At 31.7% G+C, this 18,812-nt stretch overlaps 1 protein-coding gene across 2 annotated transcripts; it reads right to left on the bottom strand.

Annotated features, from left to right (window-relative positions):
• Window positions 1-1,720: 1,720 nt before the first annotated feature.
• LOC118190027 (BTB/POZ domain-containing protein 6-like) lies at window positions 1,721-18,431 on the bottom strand. 2 transcript variants are annotated; one of them, XM_035360712.2, is made up of 3 exons: window positions 18,134-18,431; window positions 9,500-9,965; window positions 1,721-2,526 (listed from the first exon to the last, which is right to left on the bottom strand). In XM_035360712.2, the coding sequence occupies exons 2-3, from the start codon at window positions 9,805-9,807 to the stop codon at window positions 1,914-1,916; spliced, it is 921 nt and encodes a 306-aa protein (XP_035216603.1). In that variant the 5' UTR covers window positions 9,808-9,965; window positions 18,134-18,431; the 3' UTR covers window positions 1,721-1,913. The 2 variants fall into 2 exon arrangements, with proteins under 2 accessions (XP_035216603.1, XP_035216602.1); XM_035360711.2 differs by lacking the exon at window positions 18,134-18,431 and adding an exon at window positions 17,927-18,083.
• Window positions 18,432-18,812: the final 381 nt, after the last annotated feature.

The raw sequence follows: 18,812 nt of genomic DNA, 5'->3' as shown, positions 1-18,812 counted from the left end.
TAATTTTCTTTTCATTACACACTCTTATTTTATGATGTCTTTAACATTTGCAAACAAACATGTAATATAAACTTATTTTCTTATTTTTTTTTTTGTTTACAAATGACCTTATTCAGAAAGAAAAACTACATTTTCTTTTAATTGTATAAATAAATGAAAAATTCTTCAATATCAGAAACAGAAAATTGCATACAGTTAAATTATGCTATCCCCTGCATGTAATTAATGATTTTTTTGCCATACCCAATATCCTATACATTTAATGGTATTTTATGCAGCTATAACAGATTTCTAATTGTACAGAAATTGGATGTAATGAACATTATGGATACCTTCAAAAGAATATTTGTTAAACATTTTTCAAGTAATTCTTCAAATTTTAATTTACTTTCCCCATAGCTGATGTGTGTGTGTGTAAATCCCAGCAAATGTATCTTTTCGTGGTTTTCCCCCTGTGTAATGTGCATACAAGTCAGTTTTCCTCAGATAGTCCTCTACAAAGACATCATGCCCCTAAGGCAGATTGCCCTCGAGTGCAATGTCATAATTAAATAAACCCCAAAACAAACCTATCGCTGATGTGCTTATCTTTTAAAATCAGAGTCTTTTGTCCGCCACATCCTTCTTGATTCCTTCGATGACTTTTCTGGGAACCGCGGTCAAGGCTTATTTATGTAAGGTGCCCCTGGGACTTAGCGTGACACGTTCAGGTCAATTACAGTCAAATATCCATCAGATATTGGCTAAATATCTAATATATTATATATTGTAAATGATAATATTCTTATTGCAACGCAGGTTTCTTTTAAAGAAATACTACTGTAAGTGTTACCAGTATTTTATCTATGACTAATTTTAATTTGTTACGCTTTTACTGTAACCATGTTCTTAAAAAATTAAATTACTCACATAATTTTTTCTCAATATTCAAGCAATAAACTTAGTTAAAAAAAGACAGGAAAAATACATGAGGAAATATGGTGCATCATGGGCATAACCAAATTGATATCTGGTTGGAATATAGTTTATCTAGATCTAAATGCAGAAAAATGTATGCTCAATAATTTCTATTCATGAAGAAAAATTCGGATATGAGGAAATATTTAAAAATGCTAATCATAAGATGTTGAAGAAATATTACTGAAATGGTTCATCATTGAAAGAAGCTGCAGTCTTTTGATATCTGAGAAATGTTAATTTTAATCATGTAAAGTTATTAAAGTAAAACTAAAAAACAAAGGAAAAGAAATTTATAAACTGCATGTAATAATAATTGTAATAATAACCTTAACATGCAATTATAACATGTAATAATAACCTTAACATGCAATCAGTTTTCCCCTGCGATTCCTTATTTTGTGAAATGATGTATTTTTTTCTTATCAAATTGGATCTAGAGAACCACACTTTTGGCCCCTTAAAAATTCGTTACTGAGGGTTTGACTGCATATGTTTTTCATATAATTTCATTCATTGTTCTTTTTCTGGCAACTACTGTTAAACTATTAAGAATTAGACATATTGCTTTTAAATTATGCAGTTTGTTAAGCAGTGTAGTTTTATTCTATGAGTCAAAGATATATAGAATAGCAACACAGATCTAAAAACTTGACAGATTAGGTGGACAATAAATGCTCTGCTAAGCACTGTGAATGTCAAATCCCCTGAGAAATAATTATGTATAATAAATAAGTTTCTAACATGAAAATATATATATAAAAACAGAGTAAAAAATTTTTTTAAATGTTTTATTTATACTGACAACAGAAATCAACAAAAAATGAACATATTAAGATTAAATTATTAAAGCATTTTCACTATAAATTGAAATGTAGTAACTGTTAATTTTAAGTTCAAAAATTAAAAATATATTTTCTAGTTAAGCTCATGGTAGGAACAAAATAACACATTTCTCACTCTCTAACTAATTTATTACATTTACGCTTTACTTTATCACCTGCAGCCCATGATGGTAATGGCCATTCACAGCTTGAAATATTCATGAAAAGACTTAAAGCTTCAGACTCAGTGAAGAAATCTGGATAATTCCTTATAAACTCTGCAAGTTCTTCACAAGAGAGGGTCAAAAAGTTTAATTTTGGCAGCAAAGGCTCCATTATCTCCCTGGTATTGTCTTTGCCTTCAATCAAACATCGGTTTTTTGCCCATGTATATACCCATTTCAGCAACTCATATTCTGAAGCAAGACTTAGCGCTGGACGATCCAGAATCATGGACAGTACATGGAGAGGAATCGTGCCTACATCATAGGACTTAAAAATTTCAGATGTTTGCGTTTGAATGACCTTGTAACAGCGGAGCTTCAGAGAATCTGACTTCACATACTGTGCAGCTTCTAACAGCACAAAAACATTTGATTTAGTTGGGCTGGCTGACGATATTGACTGCATGCACTTTTTTCTCAAACTTTCTATTTTATAGCGAAGAGCCAACTTGTACACATCTAGAAGAATATTCAAATTTTTTACCATTGACTGAAATGCTCTTGAATCTCCATACATGAATCTGCAAGAGAAGTATGAAATTTAATAAAACTGTTATTAAAAAAGGGGAATGCAATATTCAATGTAATTTTGATACAACAGATGATTTCCTTAACAGTCCAGATTTTATGTGTAAATTAAGTAACGATTTTATATAGGCCCTTTAGGCCTTTTTGACAAGTTAGGGCATTGCCAGAAATTGTAAATCCACAAAATACAAATTTATGTTGATAAGATTGCAAATGTACCAGGTACAGCAAAGAATGTAAATAATACATTATATATTCACACCAAGCAGTTGTGAAATGCAAAGTACCATACTTTCCAGAATGTTCTTTCCATTCTCAATTCTGAAGGTAAAGAAAAAAAAAAATTGATTTGGGGACATTTTTTTCACACCTCCCCCCCCAACACATTACAATCATTGAAGTGAATTTTTTTCATTATTAAAGTTATTTAGCCTTTTCCGCAACTGTATGAGCACTTTTTTTATAACAAACATGGATTATGAATCTCTGCAAATGTTGTACTTCATATAAATCCTTACTTTGGGGTATGTATTCCATTGCCTTTGAATATTAATTTCAAATTCACGTGGTACGCATGTATCCAAAATTTGAGATGGCCTGTTCTAACTTAATGTGCCTTGCAAATGGTTTACTGACATTCCATGCAACAAGCAAGCATATTTATATCGGTGGCAAATAGGAATAGATTTTTGAAATTAACAATTACAGAAATTTTTCTGCCACTATATACAGAAATATGATAAAGAGGAGTTAAAGAATATATAATTTTTTTTATTAATAAATCTAAAATTTGAGTCCCAACATCTGTTGTAGCATTATCAATACAACTTTGCATGTACAGAGTATAACGGCAGGATTAGTGTAACAAATCGATTTAAAGAAAATGTTATGGCTAGAGTTCTAGCAAACAATGCTATTATGAAAAAAAAATTAAGATTTTTTTCCTCTTTTATGAATGGAAATATTACTTTGAAAGTAACTTTGTTGGAGATATATAATTTTTAAAATTAACGTTTTTAATAAAATTCTTTGATATGTTTTAAAAAAATTCTTAACTTTTTCCAAAGAATTTCCCTCCTCTCCATTATGCTTTCTCCCTGTACTGATGCTGTTTTTTTTTTGCATTTAATTATATTAAAGGGGGGGGAACTTTGTATTCAATAAATCTTTATGAAACTATTCTCATGCAATAAAAGCATTTTAATTAGTTATTTACATGCAAATAATTGAGATTTAATATAAAAACTAGCAAAAGAGGAAAATATAAACAAAACTCAAAAAGACATGATCTGTAATCTGCAAAATTCACCAATTCATGGAATCTTCGATTCCAAAATGTGCTGATTTCTATTCTATTCTACGAATTCTTCTCTATGTCAATATATCTTGTAATTGATATTTCTAAATAAGTCTTTGAAAAGTGAAAAAGCAAAATTAATTTTATGAATTATTAGGTATATATTAAAGATGTCTATTAGATATTGTTGAGAAGGTATAGATTGAATTATTCAAAATGTTTATTCAACTTAGTTAAACACACAAAAAGATAGGAATACATTAAGAAGCTCTCATGTGGCATATAACATGTTGGGTGGTACTTAAAACAGCCTGAATTCTTCACGGAAATGGACATTTAAATTATAGATGGTGCTAAAGATATGTTGCATCGTTCTCCATACAAATACTGCTTTAATTTTTTTTTACAGAAGCTGGCACTGAGCAACAGGATCACACTCAGAAAAAAATATGAAAGAATAACCCATCAAGTACAGTGTTAAGTGACATAAGATTTTATTTTAACAGAACTTCTGAGATCAATCGTCTTTTTTAGCTGTAACTGAAAAATTTAACTGCTGCTATCATACTAATGAAATTTAACCATTACTAGCTTATTTTAAATCTGAGATTTTTACATTCTACATCTTGAATTCCTAAAGGAATTAATTTTTATATTAGTGAGCTAATTGTAATGGTTTAGACTAAAATTATTTTAAGCATTAAACTGGAATTCTTAGAGATTAGATCACAAATTTTTAAAGTTTTATACAGTCAAAAGTCGTTAATTCGGATACCCATAATCCGGAATGATCTATAATCTGGACCTCAAAGCTACAAACTTTCTGCGCATGCGTCGCGTTGACGCATGCGCAGAAAGACCTTTACGGCTGCGAATATGCGTGTGTGCATGCCCAAAATACGTTTACGCATGCGCGTTTAATGTATAATGGACGGTATAAGCTAAAATTATCTAATTCAGTTAATGTTGCAGATTGCGTTGTTCCTTAATGTTCGAATTGGATCTGGCTTATTATTTTTTGCAGACTGTTAGAGCAATTTTATAAAAGTAAGCTTGAACTTTTGATTATGTCAAATAGAATTTCCGATATATATTTACTAATATGTAAAGGATCTACAAAGCGAAAGTATGTTTCCAAGTCCATTAAACAAAAAGTGGAATTGCTGCAAAAAATGGATAAAGGCATATCCTTTGTTTATCTAACCATTCCGAAATCTGTTTATCAACTTCATGCTGCTTTGCGATGGGGGGACGCCATGGCGCGCAATGAATTGCTAGTTGATCTGTCAGCACTATCCTTATCTTCAGGGCAGACGTTTTTATTTTATTTGGCTTATAATTCCTTACTAAATATAGTATTTCATCTCGATGTATTCTGTCTTTGATATGATTTAAATCAAATTCCTCGTCATTCATTCCGATAGCGAAGAAAGTAAAGTAAACAAATAAACATAAAGCTTTTTTTCTGTAAATTTTGATACTCTTTAGATCATAATTGTTCTTTATTTCATAAATTATGGTTTCATATTTTTAATTTTATAATTTCTGCATGCCATCTTACCAGATTTAAACTGATGATCTATAATCCGGAATCGCCGAAGTCCCGACGAGTCTGGATTAACGACTTTGACTGTATTTAAAAAATACTTTAATGATTAAAACTCCTCAAGATGTATTCCTTGTAATTTGAAATATTTATATTGTAATTTAATTTTATTTTACAGTTGCTGCATCACTTAGCAAATGAAATGCAGCGGTTACTAGGGAAGCATTAGGTACAAGTCAAACAACAAAAATCACCATCATATTTTCAAATTTTCACAGGACTAGTTTCGATGGTTTTAACGAACTATCATCTCAGCCGCAAAAGTGCAAATAACGTATCATTTGAAAGGCCAACAAAGATGGTCAGATAGTCATCATGGATAAGAAAACTTACATTGATGGTATCACTAAACTCTTAAACGAAGGACCATATAATCCGATCCCTAAAGATCCTTCACCTTCGGACTTGTCAAAAATAAAACTGCGATCAAATTTTCACAAATCATTTCAAGCAACCTAAAACATTCGCTTATCCCATCCGTTGCGAATTGTGCCAGATTATATGCTCTTCTCAAAATTCATAAAAGTGGTATTCCTTTCCACCCTATTGTATCAAATTTAGGTACTGCCTCATATCCGTTTGGTAAATATTTAGTTTCTAAATTTCGAACTCTATTAGATAATAACATTTACACCATAAAAAATTCAATTGTTTGCAAAAAAGGTTAAAAGCATTTCTCCCAGAAATTTACTCATCGTTCCTTTTGATGTAAAATCATTATTCACCAATGTTCCAATGGAGGGTGCATTAAGATGTCTAGAAACCAGATTTCGTGAATTTCATTTGTCTTGCATCAAAATTGATGAGCTAATTTCTCTCACTCAACTCTGTTTGAAACACACACATTTTGTTTTCCAAAATAAATATTACAAGCAAACTGAGGGATTATGGGAAGGCCCTTTAGGCCCATCCTGGCTGATATCTACATGCATTATTATGAATCAAAATTGTTTGAAACTTTAAACTTCCCGGCATGGTTCCGCTACGTAGACGATACTTTTACCCTGTTTGAAGGTAATAAAGATGATTTAAATAAAGTTCTTTCAACAATGAATTCTATTGATCCTGCTATTCAGTTCACTTTTGAGCTTGAGACTTGCAATTCTCTTCCGTTTCTCGACACTCTGGTCACACGTAACACATCCAACTTCAGTACTACAGTTTACCATAAACCTTCATCGGTTTGCCTTCCACCACACTTTAAATCATGTCATCCGACTAAACAAAAGTTAGCTTCATTTTATTCCTATGTTTTCCGTGCTCTTCAAGTTTGCTCCTCCAAACTAGCCCTTGATGAAGAACTAAATTATTTAAAAGCAATAGCTATTGACAGGGGCTTTTCACCCAACATTATTAATCAAGTAGTTAAAAAGTTATCATCTCAACACACCAAAAGGCACACTCTTGTTTTAGGAGATTATCAAAATTATGTTGTCATTCCCTTCTTTCCATCAATTAGCTATAAAGTTGCATGTATTACAGAAATTTAACTTTCGCGTCGTTTCTCCCATCTATAAATTCCGAGTTCCATACTCAAGGACCCCATTCCAGATATGAATTCCTGGGGTATTTACAGGATTCCTTGCCAGTGTGGTTTAATTTACATTGGTCAAACTAAGAGAGTCTTAAAATTTCACATTAAGGAACATGAGGCATATGTTAGAAAAAGGAAACACCGAAGACTTCTGATGCCCAGCATTGTTGGTCCGAAAATCAACACTTTCAATATTTCTGCTGCCAAAATTATTCGAAAAACATCTTCCATTGGTCAACTGGATTCTCAAGAGGCATTTCACATTCAAAAAAATCTTTCTGTTCTAGTTAATGACCCTAATTCCAATCCATCATTGCTTTCAGCCTTTAAAGAAATTATGCTTTAGTTCTTTTTTCATCAACAGATATCACCAGTAGCTTGATTCCTGTCCAGGCTTTCTTATCTTATATTACCTAATCACTATATCTTATCTCGTTCATTTGCGCTTTTGCAGCTGAGGATGAATGTTCGGTAAAACCATTGAAACTAGTCCTGTGAAAATTTGAAAATATAACACTGAGTTTTGTTGTTTGACTTCTAAATTAATACAGTACAAAGTCCGAAATCCGGACGCCCATTATCCGGAATGAAATAAAATTCGGTCCTCAAAACCACCACGTTTTCTCGTAGGCTTTACGCATGCGCATTTGATTCCCCTCTCCGTGCATAATGAAACATCTGGAGAGTTCCGATTCTTAATTTTGCTTTGACACTTAATAAAATACCTTCTTATAAAAGAAACGATCATTTTAGCATAAAATTGCATCTTATTATTTTTTAGCATAAAATTATTATAAAATAGCATTTTAGCATAAAATTGCAATGATCAGTAATTTGGTTCCGTTGCTGCGTATCTGCTTGGCATACATCTTAAACCGAAACATTTCACATAGATACATCGTTGATCTGACGCCCTCCTGGAGAATCATTATTTAATATACTTTCCATCATCACCGCATGTTTATTAAAACATGACAACTTGAGTATTGACTTATGAAACAATGCCTAAATTTTTTTTTAATGTTAGTAATTTAATAATAAAGGCGTGTGGTAACCTTTTCTGTTGACATTATGCTTGGCAATGATTACAGATTTAAGTTAAATGTGCTAAAATATGTTGACGAGGAAGAAATTACCAAAAATTTCTTTCCATATGCTAAAAATAAGATTTTGTTGATGATACTCATAGACCCAAAGATTATATTTAGGGATATTTGAATTAAGAATAACTGATTTGTTATTCACATAAACCCAGAACCAGCACTAGGGCTTGTATGGCTGCATCGAGTCGCAGAATTTATGACCCTCAGAGACTGCATCAGGCGGTAAGATATCTAGCACCGGGCCTCAATAAGGCTTAAGTATATGGTGGGAATTTATTTATTCAGAGCTCTGATAAGCCTTAAGCATGTGCAAGAAATAGACATAAATACTATAAATAACTAAACTAACGCAATTCAGGCTTAATTGTCTGTGCGATAGAAGCAATATCAAATTTAATGGAACAACTTGTCGTTAGTTGCCAAGCTCGTGATGCATAGCCAAATATGTATAGTGGAGAATAGTTAAATTTGATGATGATAGCTGCTAATTTTAAAGGTTTTCGGATATTGCAAAACAAAGGTGAAATTTTCCAAGTAACGGAATTGTGGAGAAGCGATAATAAATGAAGATGATATAAAAGAAGTTTTTCATTGTGATGACTATGCGTCTCAATTATCAATCAATTAATGAATGGCAAAATCTGCAGTATGTTTCTATATCCAGAAAATATCGCTACCGATAGTGAAGAAATAGACAGAGAAGTTACTGAAAATGAGAAAATTTCGATTGACAAATTAGTCAGAATTCTCGAAATAGCAGTTACAGGACATCAACAATGTAACTAAACAAGAGATTATGTCTGTCTACAGAATTAAAGAGAAAGTATTAGCACAAAAAAAAAAAAAAAAAAAAAAAAAAAAAAAGCAACTTAAAACAACTTACACTGAAAGAAATGTTTAATGAGATAAATAAATAAATATTAAGCTTTTTTTTTTGTAAATTTTGCTACCCTTTAGATCATAAATACTTCATTATTTCATAAATCATGATTTCATATTTTTAATTTTATAATTTCTACATGCCATCTTACTAGATTTAAACTGATGATCTAATATCAGAATTTCAAATTTCATACTGTACTTGTTCGGTGTGTTATTATGTCTTAATTAGGTACACTATTTTGATTCCTCTCTCACAAAATGTGCTCCATCAGCACCCAAGAGGCAAAGACAGCTGAATACTGGCAGTTTGACCATCATACTACCAGTATTCATTTAAAAGTCAGCTGGCTGCAAGACTAGTTTTTGTAGTTTTCCCCACATACAATGGTTACATGAGGTGGTTTCCCTTAGAAATTCCTCCTTTTAAGAGCCATTGTGTGCTTTGTCATATTCATGTAATCTGACTAACCTCTCATAGAATGTAACTAATAATAAAGTATTGGTAAAATTCATTTAAAAGAAAGATAATAATAAATATAATTACCTAAGCATTGCTTCAAAAGCTGTGGGAGATACATCAGGAATTTTAATTGTGTTATCAATTTTGACATCTGGATTACAAAACTTGTCAGCAAAAAACGGACTAAATATAGATAGCACTAGCTTGTGTGCAGAGTAATTCTCTTCCCCGAAATTTCCTTTAACTGTGAAATGCACATCTGTGTATAAATTTGCTTCCCACAATGTAGCAATAGCTTTTACAATGTTTAGCTGTCCGTAGTTTTCAATGCCTAAAGACTCCACATTTCCAACACTAAAAACTAATGATTCTGCAAAACTTAAGGGCTCCATTTCTTCAGGAACCACAGGTTCTGGCCCAACAAAATTTTCGGATTCAGATTCTTCAGTGCATTCTGTTAATGATACCCACTCTCCAATGCTTACGGGTTCTGGGTCACAGGTACCTGAGCTCTGGGATGTGTCTATTTCTTTACAAACAGTAATTACATCTGAAAAGATAGTAAAAAAGGTGAAAGATTTTATTTCTAGGCTATTAACTACCATTTTTAATAGCATAAAATTATTATTCAGTAGTGAAGTACACAATAAAGTCTATTAAATTTATCAAATAGATCTATTATAAGTTTATATAATTAAACTAAATGGCTTTACTCTTATATGCTCCCTAAGATCACCAAATGTGGCGTTATGTGTTCTGCACGATTGTGTGTTGTACGGCAACCATTTTCACATTGAAAACTCTTTTGCTGGACTGGTTTAACCTTTTAACTGTCAAGTTATTTTGATGATTTGTGTGCATAAATTGTCAATTTTTTTTAATTCCAAAAATAAAAATTTGCCTCCCAGTCAAAAAAAAAAAAAAAAAAAAAAAAAAAAAAGCTGTGCACTTTGAACTTTAACCTCTATCCTTTGAAACCTTCAGTAAAGTCCTGCCATCTGTTGAATTGAAGCCGAAATAAACTTATCACGATATGTATTCGGGTATAACAATACGATGCACTCAAAAAAAAAAAAAAAAAAAAAAAAAAAGCCCAAGTAATGTTTGAGCTTGACATTTTGGAATATCAGTGCTGTGCCCGAGGTTATTTCAGGCATGACAGTTAAAAGGTTAATTGCTCGATGGTTTGTGTCGTGCATGTTTTGAAATGGCTTATGTTGCAATGAGAGACGTGGTTGCAAGAGGGTCTGGGAGATTATTTTTATGGCTGTGCATAATAGAAGTAAGGAAATGCTGATGCAGTGTATCAAAGAGTGTATTGAGCCTTGTAAAACTATTTTTTCGGATGGCTGGAAATCTCGCAAGGATTTAGGAAAAGAAGGTTTTGAACATTTATTTGTGAACCATAGTACGAATTTTGTGGATAGCGAGTCTGGCTGTCATATAAATACCATAGAGAGTACGTGGCGGCATGTTAAAGCTACGTTCTGCTATCCGAAGAAGCATTGATTATTGGGTACTATTCTGTTTTGAGGGCCGTAAAAAAATTGCAGCGAAAATGTATGCGCAAAAGCGCCAAATTTAGCAAACGCGCCCATTTAACAGCGCACCAAATCTAGCTTACGCGTTGATTTTAGATTGCGTAAATTTATATAGTTCTATATTTTTTAAGACGCCATTGAAATACTAGTTTAATTTTTAAATCCTTTTTTGATATCCTATGAATTTAACAATTTGGGAATTGCCCATGACGAAAAGTCGGAAATAGAATTTTGGGTAAAGTGCAGAATCACCCACTGCTTGATGCGTTTTTAAGAATTGCACATACTCAGTACCTATGTGCATATCAACCTATTTTCACTTAAAAAAAAAAAAAAAAAAAAAAAAAAAAAACTAGAATTGCACAAAAATGGCACTGCGCACACCCTTGACTTTATCTATGTACAGATCGACCTATTTTCACTTAAAAAGTAAAAGAAAATTGACAAAAATCCAATTGTTTTTAACCCTTGTAAAAAGCAGCAAAAACATAAGTGAGCGATTCTGCACTTTACCGAGAATATTTTCAAAGAAAAGGCATCATTCATTATAGAAAATTATGTTTGAACAACCAACGAGATGAAATCATGGTTTAGCGATAATTTGGTAGCGAAATAGCGATGCAGGCATCCATTCAGTTATGTTTAGCAATTTTTATATAAATTATAATAATGATCTGAAATAGTTATTCACTCGGCTGATCTTAAGAATATGGTAACTGGTAGTTTGGCGACATTTTAGAGGCGATAAAGTTTACTACCTGGGACTTTGGTAATAATGTGAGCAGTACTCAGTTCCGATTACGCATTATTTTGTGTGAGGGAAATGAGAGATCATGGTATATGTCATGTGATATTAATGGACGAATTATGGTTCTTTAATCGCAAAAGGGGGGGAATCGGGAAAAAATCTGGAAATTTTGTATTTGGCTTTATTCTGTGTTGTGTGAAACAGTGTTCATTAATTATTGGATCCCATGGCCCTAACTAAAGTGAATTTGAAATGGGTATTTAGTGGGATTGAAAGGAGTAGTAATAAGTGTTTCTTTAAGGTTGTGCGAGATAGAGGTAAAGATGTTTTATTAAATTATTTATTTTACCTGGTACCTTGCTGTGAACTATAAGTATGATTTTAAAGATCCTGAAACAGGCGCACATACGCTTGCTTTTTATTTAGCATAGAAAATAAGAAAAGTTTATCGGACACGTAATCAAGATTCTGAAGAAGATTAGGTAAGTTAGTATTTTTAATTATTTGAGGATATTATTTTTATGCATTGTTCTAAATGTAAGACGGAAGTAAAGTAATTTGGTATTATTGGGAAAATTGTTATTAGCAATGATTTAGTTTAAAGTAATTAGGATTGTAAGCTAATTTTTATTAATTTAATGTATGTGCTTATTTATATTTTAAGTAGTGTTTTTGAATTTAATTATATTTTAATTAAATGATAGTTATTTTGTGAATTTTATGTTTGTAGGAATTTGGTATACGTTTTAGTTGAAGTAAACGTGCATGGAAATAATTTAAATATTTGACACTAAGTATTTGTAATGTTTGCGGTATGAATTCGTTGGTGACGTTTATAATATAATAGATAATTTAGAGGTAAAAGTTTTTGGATATTTTATTTATTTTATACATGGAAATGTTCATATTTGGAAAGGGTATATACTTTTTCGTTATTAGGTAATTTCATATATGTTCTTTTTAACGGGTTTAAAGATTCAGAAAATTGTCATGCATTTTCGTGAAATTTTTCTAATTTATGAGAAAAAAGGAGTGTACATGGATATGAAGAGTGTGCGCAATGCCATTTTTGTGCAATTCTGGGATTTTTTTTTTAAGTAAAAATAAGTCGACGTGTACATGGTTTAGTGATATTTTAATTAAATGATAGTTATTTTGTGAATTTTATGTTTGTAGGAATTTGGTATATGTTTTAGTTGAAGTAAACGTGCATGGAAATAATTTAAATATTTGACACTAAGTATTTGTAATGCTTGCGGTATGAATTCGTTGGTGACGTTTATAATATAATAGCTGATTTAGAGGTAAAAGTTTTTGGATATTTTATTTATTTTATATGTGGAAATGTTCATATTTGGAAAGGGTATATACGTTTTCGCGATCAGGTAATTTCATATATGTTCTTTTTACCGGGTTTAAAGATTGAGAAAATTGTCATGTATTTTCGTGAAATTTTTCTAATTTATGAGAAAAAAGCAGTGTACATGGATATAGTAAAGAGTGTGCGCAATGCCATTTTTGTGTAATTCTGGGATGTTTTTTTAAGTAAAAATAAGTCGACGTGTACATGGTTTATGTGTATGTGTTATTTTGAAAAACGCGTAAGGAGTATGGTATTGCGCACTTTTTCCCAATTTTGCAGTGAATATTTGTCATGATTAAGCAGTTTTGTTAGATAAAATTTCTAGCATAAGTGTAATTCGGCTAGTAGATTGTTGGAAGAAGTGTTCAGTAGATAAAAAGAAAAGAAACATGTCTTTACTTTGTGAAGACAAAATGGCGGCAAGAAAAAAAAAAAATAGAGGGTTGCTGTAGGAGAGTTGGTCACCAAATTTTTGCGAAGTTACCATAATCTAAAGATCAACCATTTACTCTGATGCTTCCATTCAGTCATGTTTAGCCTTTTTCATATAAATTATTATAATAAAAAAGTATTATATGAAATTAACCTTTCATCTAAATTACAACATCAATCTTAGATAGTTATTTATTATTATACGTCCTTTCTTGCTGCAATTCTTTTTGGCATCAACCATAATTTGGCGATTTTTTATGGCCCTCGAAACAGAATAGTACCGATTATGGTAAGTGCATTTTATTTTGTAGAATGTTATGTTCATTGTTTTTTTACTACGAATTTCTATTGTTATTGTTGTTTTTTGAATTATTTGTAATTTATTTTAGTTATTTTGTTGATTTGTCCACAATACCTAGATTGTGCAATTCGTAGATGTTAAGTTTAAACAGAATGCTGTGTACATGGTATTCTTTGAAATTTATTGTTATGTTAATTTATTAAAGCGAGGTGTGCGTAGTTTGTAGATTCCTTCACTGGCTAGATTGTGCAATTCGTAGATTTTTTTAAAGTTAAAACATATCGCTGTGTACATCGATTCTTGTCAAATCTTTTTGGTTAGAAACTTTATGGTTTTGCTATCTAAATTTTTTGGTTTTGTTTCGGATTTTTAGCTTAAGTTGTGTGTTCAAAACTTGCTTTTTGGAGACATTTCAGGCTTAAAGTTCGAAACGTAGACAAAAAATTTAAATAGTAATATGGCACGTGGAGTTTCTTGCCAAAAATGCTTGGCGAGAAATTTGTCGCCGCATTTGGCGACCTGAGGGCACATATAAGAGTAGTTCCAACTAAATTAATGAACCATATTATTAATATGCATGTTTATTGCTTTTAAATTACTCAGTTTGTTAAACAAGTCATGATTATAATTTGAAAATTTAAAGATTTGATGCTTTAGGGATAGGCCCCATCTCTGAAACTAAGGTAGTCTATGAGAGTGATAAATTGAGGGAGTTTATGTTGTTTGAAAGCCTGTCAAATTATCTGCCAGTGTAGATGATAAGCAGCATAGTACAGCATAATGCAGCATAATGCAACATAAACAATGGAAAGACTAAGCTACAGATGGATTTGGTGGTGGGCTACAGCTAGTTTGACAAGATTGCTTTTTAAATTGAATTTTAAGATTAAACTCTGTGAACTTTAAAATTATTTTTAGTTCTGTGGTTGATAAAATTGAATTAATATTTATTTAGGCAACTTGGTGTTTTCCAGAACTTAATTTTATGGTACAAGCAGCAAATTAATTCTTAAAATGTTGACTCGCCCAACTGGATGTACTTGATTAGGAAATTTAAAAACCTTCCTGTTATAGCTAATTTATAGACAGTATAACAAAACAGCAGCACAGTTATTATCAACATGATTTTCAATGAACATGCTTGGAACTTGTAATAAGCTATAGCATCAGCATATTGATATAACAAAAATATCTTTTTATTTTTTCCTCTTGAAAATATAAATACAGTTGATGATAATTAATAACAGGTTCATGTTTCTTTTCTTCCCATGAATAGTAAAAATCAGATACTTCAGCATTGTCGCAACCACCCTGATACAATCTCTCGATTTTTTTTTTTTTTTTTTTTAATAGAATGGTAATTTCAAATCGGAGAAAGTTATTTATTTCATATCATTCATGTTATTAAGGCACATATTTTAATTTTAGTTCAATATTTATCTCGAAGAAAAATTTATAAAACTAGCTACAAATCTGTTTTTGTTTCTTTTCTTGCGGTGGAAATTTCATAGCAATCACTTTAAGAATAGATTCAAAGCAGTGGGAAATCACTTGTTAATTCTTACTCCAACAGTTTATAAATCTAGTTTCTGTAATCTCAGACGACTATTCTTGAACCAATTACCGCTTAAAATGCTGACATGTTTGTTACAGTTTTTTTCACACTGCATTTCCAAAATACCCGAGTTCCAATTCAAACCGGAGAAAATCATGATGAGATTATGTTGTAGGCAGAGACTTTGAGAGCTTTGATGATGAGGAATAATTTTTATGTAGAATGTTGTGTTATAAGGCCCAGGCATAGGTTTAAACTGGGGTGACTGTTAGGAAATGTCTAACCTAGCTTTATCCTTGATATTTGCCTAAAATGGGATAAGGTCCAAAATTTTTGGTACCTACGGAAAATTCCATCGATCACAAATTGGCAAGAATCCCACCAAACATAGATTAGTCATTGCAGCTGCTAAAAATTTCTAATTGTATTCGAGATCGCAACAAATGCATTCTCTTCTTTGTGAAACCGACAAAAATTCAAATCCAATATGAATCTAAGTGATAGTATGCAGTTCCCTGCTGTTTTTTGTTACAGCCTTTGGCTGAATTCCAGAGCCATTCTATCTTTTCGGTATTCTGTATAACCTTGAGATGTTCCAGCCTTTCAGCTATTTATTCATTGGTTTTTATAACTCTTCCAAGAGTATGAATAAATTACAGATTGTTCTCCAATATTTTCTTTTGCAGCCCGAAAAAGGACAGTCACCACTTATCGAAAATGCTTATGATAAAACGTATTCCTTGCAGATTCCTCCACACACCCAATGCTCAGGCAGCATTCTGCGTACTTAGTTCTTCTGTCTTGCTTAAACGGGCTTTTACTGATTTCAACCATGAGGTTAAGATTACCATTTTCTTTCTTTGATCTTGGCAAAAGGCTGTGAGTACAAACAATTTTCAGATAATTGCTCCAATTTATAACTACCTCGTCACTAAATCAAATTTTTTCCTTTCCCTATTCAATGGTCATTAATTCTTAGCTCCAGCAATAATGAAACAGTAAAACTCTCAAACCATGCATTTTTCTGAAGAGACACTCGCACCATTGATTGTCTGATTTCAAGTAGAGTGCCGTATGATGCCCATAAATACACTTTTTAGATGCTGTTCAATTCCACACTTTTGAAAATATTCTACTGCATTCTGATCTGCAGTGGTCAGCTCCCAAATTTTAATAATTTTTCCCAAATGCATGGAGAAAAAATCAGCATATGAGCAGAAAAACACAGCTAATAATACTTTTGTTTACAGAAAAATATTATACTAAACCAAGTGCTTTTAAAGGCAGGCTTTCCCATTAATGACTAAAAATTTGTTTTTTTGATAGGCTGTATTTTCCAAGTTTACATATAATAATATCACTCTGATAAAGCAGCTGCAAGCATTTTCAATGGCAATGTAGATAACAACAAATCCCATTTGACAAGTTTTGAGTGAAAAAGAATCTCAGTGAGTCTAACACAGAATCAAGTGGTGTTAAGAAACAAAAGAAAGTTAAAAGATGCTTCAGAAACGGTATTAGTTACCCGACATTTTTATAGTAGCATCTTCCTCATCACTTTCTTTTTTTACATTCTCTCCCCTCCCCATTATAAAACAAAATTTTCACTCAATTTTATTACATTAGTTTCGCATTTGTCTTGCATTTAATGATTTAGATTAGATTATAATTTTTTGTTGTTTAGGAACATATTAATCAGTTTAGACTTAATTCCTATCAGGAAAACAGTTTTGATTTATTAAAATTTCTGAAGACAAATTGCCTTCAGAAATGAATATGTTCTTGAACAGATAATTCACTGTATTTTCAAATAACTTGAAAAGGCTTAATTTCAGTAGGTCCTAATATTTGGACATCATCAGTGTATCACAGTAAATAGCTCTAGTAATATTATTAGAGATGTTTATTGTGTCAAGCAAACTTTTTAGATTTTTAATTTCATTTTTATTACTTGTTCAGCATTTAAAACTGATAAACGGCAGTGTGTGCAAATTGGACCTGCTTCTTTAATACTAACAGAACTAATCTATCACGCACTTATAGAGAAACACGACTAAAATTCCAACATTTAAACATGCAGTTGAAACAGTTATATTTATTTACATATTCAGTCAAATTAATAAAAACATTAAATATTGTCTACTGGGAAATGAAATCCAATTACGTCTCTTTCCGGTATTTTACCTGTAATGGCAGTTATAAAGGTTTACTTTGCTTATAAATCTTATATTATTAGGACTTCAATGCTATTGTTATGTTGTACAATTTGACTGCAACAAGCATATCTTAGTTGCACTTTTACAGAAATAAGTTTATATTTATTGTACAATCATACTTCACATATACAGCCTAATTAAAAAAAATCTACCCAAAATATGTACAACAAATGCAAGTCAGTGCATTATCAGCTGGTGTCAATGGAGAAACAATGGAGGAAAAAATCTGCAGCTTCCATGATAGAAATAAAACTACGGTGTTTATACGTAGTTTAAATAGCCAATAAGGGAAAATCATCAATATTGATGGAAAAATTTAAGTTGACATTAAATCATGATTAAATTTTTCACTCACCAGTCTCCATTGTTATTTTACAATCCAATTTCACAAGCAAAATATTTAATACAAAATGAAACCGAAATAGAGAATTTGCAGGGGATTGATAGCAGATCACGTGTAGAGATCATCGATCGCAACAGTACACTTGGCACTGTTGGGCTAAGATTGTAGAATAATAATTATATTTTTGCAATAAAAATTAGTGTTTTTCAATGAACTTACCTTGAACACTTCTCTCTGATTACGTTTGGAGAAATATTGCCACAGCTGACGTTAAGATATTCAGCATCCCTAAGGCAAAAATTCATAAAAGTCACCGGGCCGGTTCACGTTCTTTACAAGACATTGGAGAATTTTCAAAAAAGAAATACAGCAAAATTATATTTAAGGCAGTTTTATTACTTCTTCTTCCGGCATAATCAGAACCAGATTTCACAATGCCCAGTGCCCGATTAATCAGGATTTCTAAAATAGAAGCTATATGTACGTTGAAGTAATACGTACAATTTTAAGTAATATATGCGGCAAGAATTCTACTCCAGATTGCTGAATTGTATTTGCAAGCTGAGAACATAAAAACCGTTATTAAGAGCCGTCAACGGGAAAGATCTGTTGCTGAACCATCACACACACATCGTATTTTATTCTCGAGTGTCAAGATGTAGAAACATTTTTGAAGTTACTCAAGGCCAACTTACACTGGGCCTTCGGCCTTTAAAGAAATTATGTTTTAATTCTGGTTTCACCAACAGATGGCGCCACTTGCTTATTCTTGTCCAGGCTCTATTATCTTATCTAATCATTATTTCTTATCTTGTTCATTTGCGGTTTTGCAGCTGAGGATGGTGGTTCGGTAAAACCATCGAAACTAGTCCTGTGAAAATTTTGAAAATACGAGTAT

Source organism: Stegodyphus dumicola, chromosome 4, assembly GCF_044657685.1.
Source record: "Stegodyphus dumicola isolate Sdum_Otavi_A_Nest chromosome 4, ASM4465768v1".
In the NCBI taxonomy this organism is placed as follows: domain Eukaryota; kingdom Metazoa; phylum Arthropoda; class Arachnida; order Araneae; family Eresidae; genus Stegodyphus; species Stegodyphus dumicola.
Note: the sequence above shows the minus strand (reverse complement) of the source record. Positions and strands in the feature narration are given on the sequence as shown.